The sequence below is a fragment of the Schistosoma mansoni genome (genome assembly GCF_000237925.1).
Source record: "Schistosoma mansoni, WGS project CABG00000000 data, supercontig 0013, strain Puerto Rico, whole genome shotgun sequence".
Classification (NCBI taxonomy): domain Eukaryota; kingdom Metazoa; phylum Platyhelminthes; class Trematoda; order Strigeidida; family Schistosomatidae; genus Schistosoma; species Schistosoma mansoni.
The window spans coordinates 3,306,688-3,310,756 of NW_017386025.1; the positions used below are offsets into that span (position 1 = coordinate 3,306,688).

General features: G+C 30.5%; 1 protein-coding gene across 1 annotated transcript in view; it reads right to left on the reverse strand.

Annotated features, from left to right (window-relative positions):
* Positions 1–3,276: 3,276 nt before the first annotated feature.
* Positions 3,277–4,069, reverse strand: part of Smp_163590 (Ubiquitin-protein ligase BRE1, putative) — a gene marked incomplete at both ends in the record, with an annotated part of 14,215 nt that continues 13,422 nt past the window's right edge. The window contains one exon of the mRNA XM_018790933.1: positions 3,277–3,576. Coding sequence (XP_018645942.1) covers positions 3,277–3,576 — 300 coding nt within the window. The remainder of the gene's footprint in view (positions 3,577–4,069) is intronic.

Consider the following 4,069-nt stretch of genomic DNA (forward strand, 5'->3'; position numbering starts at 1 on the left):
GACCCACTTCTTTTCGAAGTACGTGCTGATGATCCTGTTCAGATGGATAATAAAAAGTTTGCAACTAACTATCCAGTTCGTAGACCACAACATTAACATCATGGTTTTAGAAAAAAATTTCAGGACTAAGTAAAGCGAATCCGTCTTAACTGAATATAAACGTTTGGACAAATATTTAGGCTTACTTAAACGTACTCATTAGGTTGATCGGAATCCATATTGACATTACAGATACTTTCAGAAATAATCATATTTTCCTGTATACAGCACCTGGAAAGTATTTTCTTAACTTTTTCTTCCTATATTTATGGCAAAAAATAGATTATATCAATAAATTTATCCAAACCTTTCATTACTAGTCATCAACTCAATAAAATCTTTGTCCGACAGAAAAAAACGATAGTCACTTCCGCCACTGTGTATTCTTGTCTGTGAACGCATCATAATGAGCATCTACTTGAAATACTTCTCTTTTGGATCAGTTAAATGATAAAGATTGTGTAGACCTGCATTTTGGACATGACAAGTATCTTATAATTGTACACACTGTATGTATATGTCATCAGATAACCAGAAATATCATTCAGTTTAGTCACTACAGTTATTGACATAACATAGAAATGTACAGTTAGAAAGGAATTTATTTAAAAAAATTGTGGCCCATTATTCTTACTTTGATTAATAGAGTAGATCTGTAACTAATAGAAAATTTCAGTTTAGTTTTAAAATGTTAATTTAAACAAAATAAAAATTACGATTTATTTTAAATCTTTCATATAAATTAAGTGATACTGTGGTGTGGTCTACTCATGTCTATATAAGTAGTATATGGTAATGGTTAGACATATAATGTGTTTTGGCAGAAGAACGATAAGGAAAGAACTGAAATGAAACGCAATTGGTAGAAAGATGCAGAAACAATGAAATTAGAGAAGATGGATTAATATTTACAGAAGGAACAATGAAGATTGAGACAATTGGTTGCTATTTCGCAAATTAACTGTTTGCTGTATGGTTATCAGAATTTAGTGAGACAGTCTGTAATTTGCGCTTAATTCATTCAGTTGTCCCCACTCGTGTTCTGTTCAATACAATACAACTTAATGTAATAAATGATTGCGAGTTAAGGAGAATAGTTAATTCAGTCAATAATTCACTTAAAGTCTGAAAAATTAACTTTAGTAATTTAAAACAAGTATATGATATTAGGTGATGACAATTATTGTTATAAACAACAAAGTTGATTTGAAAGATATCATGACAAACACAGGTCAACTTACCTATTTCTATGGTAGTTGGACAAATACTAAAAGGCATAAACTATTTTCTGAAACATCAATTTTATTATATCAATGACTGATAGAAAAGTACAGTGTATTATTTAATTGTGTAAAGTGTATTAAGAATCAATTATATGAGTGCAGTATACATTTACTTTCATTTTATTTACTAGTGAATAAAATACAGTTCTTAATGAGGACATATGATTACAAAAGTAAACTGGTTAAGTGATTCATGAGCATAGGAAAGAAGTTTTACTTACCTGTTACTATGTGTATAAGCTTAACAATCATTTTTTTCATTAATACAAAAAGAGCAGAACAGGATCCATTAAGCAGAATACAACTATACACAACAGTGCATACTTTAAACGACAGTGATTTCTGATAAAGTGAAGACCAAGTTAAATACGAAAAAAGATATATTGTATGAGGAAAAACAGCTAGACAGTCTTAAAATCAATTCGAAAATGTGGTTTTGATATATAAGGATAACATCTCTTTATAAAATATCTAAGGAACTGGTTGAGGGTCATTTCAATTATTTATGTAAGAACGATGCAACATCATATAGCATTATTACAGCAAACTTTGGAGGAAAAGAGCATTGAAAACTTCTTGAAAAATAATGTCACATTTCAGTGATCTTTATTATAATTGGCCATGCAATATAAATAAATAATCTAAGCACTGATTTTATAAGCAATGATGGATAGTGGCTAACAGTGGAATCCAGGACCTATTTGAGACTCGTCAGCTGGATGTACCTAGATGAACGCACAGGATGCACATATGTCAACATGAGACTGATCAATTGTAGTCCTAAATAACAATGGGTAGATACAAATAAACAAAACCAAGTGAATCTAAGCACTGGTTTTACAATTATTTTTTTCTACTAATTGGTAAATAGATTTGATCCGTAATAGTTTGTTAACTTACTAGTGATTGGTCTAAATCAATAACATCTAAAGCTTCATTATCAGAAGGGTTTTTTTGTGGAGATTTAATATTTTCATAGTTGAAAGGGTGAGTCAATTGACGAAACGGCCGTCCAGGGCTTCCAGGTTTTCCCTAGTGGTCTAGCTTCAATTGACTCACGCTTTCAACTATAAAGCTTCATTAACAATTTAATTTTTTTATTACTCAGAGTTCACTATAGATATTCTCACTAAGAAAAAAGGTACAGTTTTATATGCCCACTTAAAACAAAATATTTAGTATTATCGGTTTGTTGTCTAATTTTTATGTAAATATGAATGAAGAGGATACCATATACACATGGTATAATAATGCTTACATATGTTGTGATTTATAAAGTTCTGTTTGCTATCTAAGTTGTACCGAGGATATTATTCTTCAACATATTGACTAAAAAAACATTTCGAACATAATTTATTTCGATAGTCTAATGTTTGTTTTGACAAACAGTTATTATCACTTTTAAAAGAGAGATGCTTACGAAAAATAGCAATGAGGTATATTACAGTAGAGTCAGGTACATGTGTCTCTTTTTAGTCCAACAGTTTTATTACATATGGGTTGTAAAGTAGTTATTTGTACAAGTAAACTATTCAAACTTAAAAATTTCCGCAAGACTATAATTTATGGACGAACCAATCAGATTTCTGATAACAGGTCTTGGATCTTGGCGCGAAATTCATCCATCATTTGACTAAATAGCGTCTTGGCATTTTAGCTGACGTTAGTTCATGATGAAAACTATAAATCTAATCCCTAATTCTAACCATCAATCGTAAATCATGATCTTTACCCTTCACACAGATTTATAACCTTCATTTAGCTGTGGTAATTAGGTGTACATTCTCAAGATCATTAAGACGTCGCTCAAATGTTGTCTATTAATTGTAGTCTCATTAAAATTTTTCATTTCATTGGCAGGTGACTACTTTTTTTAATAAATCAGTATTTTGATTAATTTAATTAAAAAAAACTTTTTAATAGTTGAGGTCATGAGTCAATTGAAGCTAGACCACTATGGAAAACCTGGAAGCACTGGAGGGCCGTTTAGTCCTATTGTGGGACTCCTCATTATTACATATTTACTCATTTTTACTAAAAGCTTCTGAAGCACGGACATAGTTATAAAACTGTTAAAATGCAAGAAAAATAGGGATAAAATTACTGCGTATTTACCATAGCTTACCTCTTCAAAACTTATTTTTTGAATTTCAGCAAGTCGAGTTTCAATTTCATTGAGGCGTTCTTTTAATTCGCGACTTTCTTGGTATGTACTGAGTGCACATTCTCTTGGGCGTATTGGTTCGTTCAGGATCTTCATATAAATAACATATAAACTCTATATTACACTAATTAATATCACTAAAGAAAGAAATTATATTTACAAAATTCTCAACAATTAATATAAATATAATTTCCCCCTTAGTGTCTTACATTAACTTGGTGCACAACTATTGTGAAACAATTCATTCAAATTTTGACAAACTTACGTACGCCTGTGTTGTATCCCGTGGAGATTTATGAAGGGTGACTTTTCAGAAATATTTATTGACCAATATGATACGTATATTTCCCATTGTATAATTGTTCAGTAACTAAACTATCCATGTTCGTATTCCTCTTATTATAAGCTTTATTTTGACCTATATACTATTATTATACAATTTACCATTCTTGAGTTATCCCTAGTCTATTAATTACTGTTCCCCCTATTCACAGCCACATTTGGCCAAATCTCGTACAAATGTTATTTTCTATTTTATGGTACGATGTGGTCTGTTTGGTTGGTATATAAACCCAGTATGCTT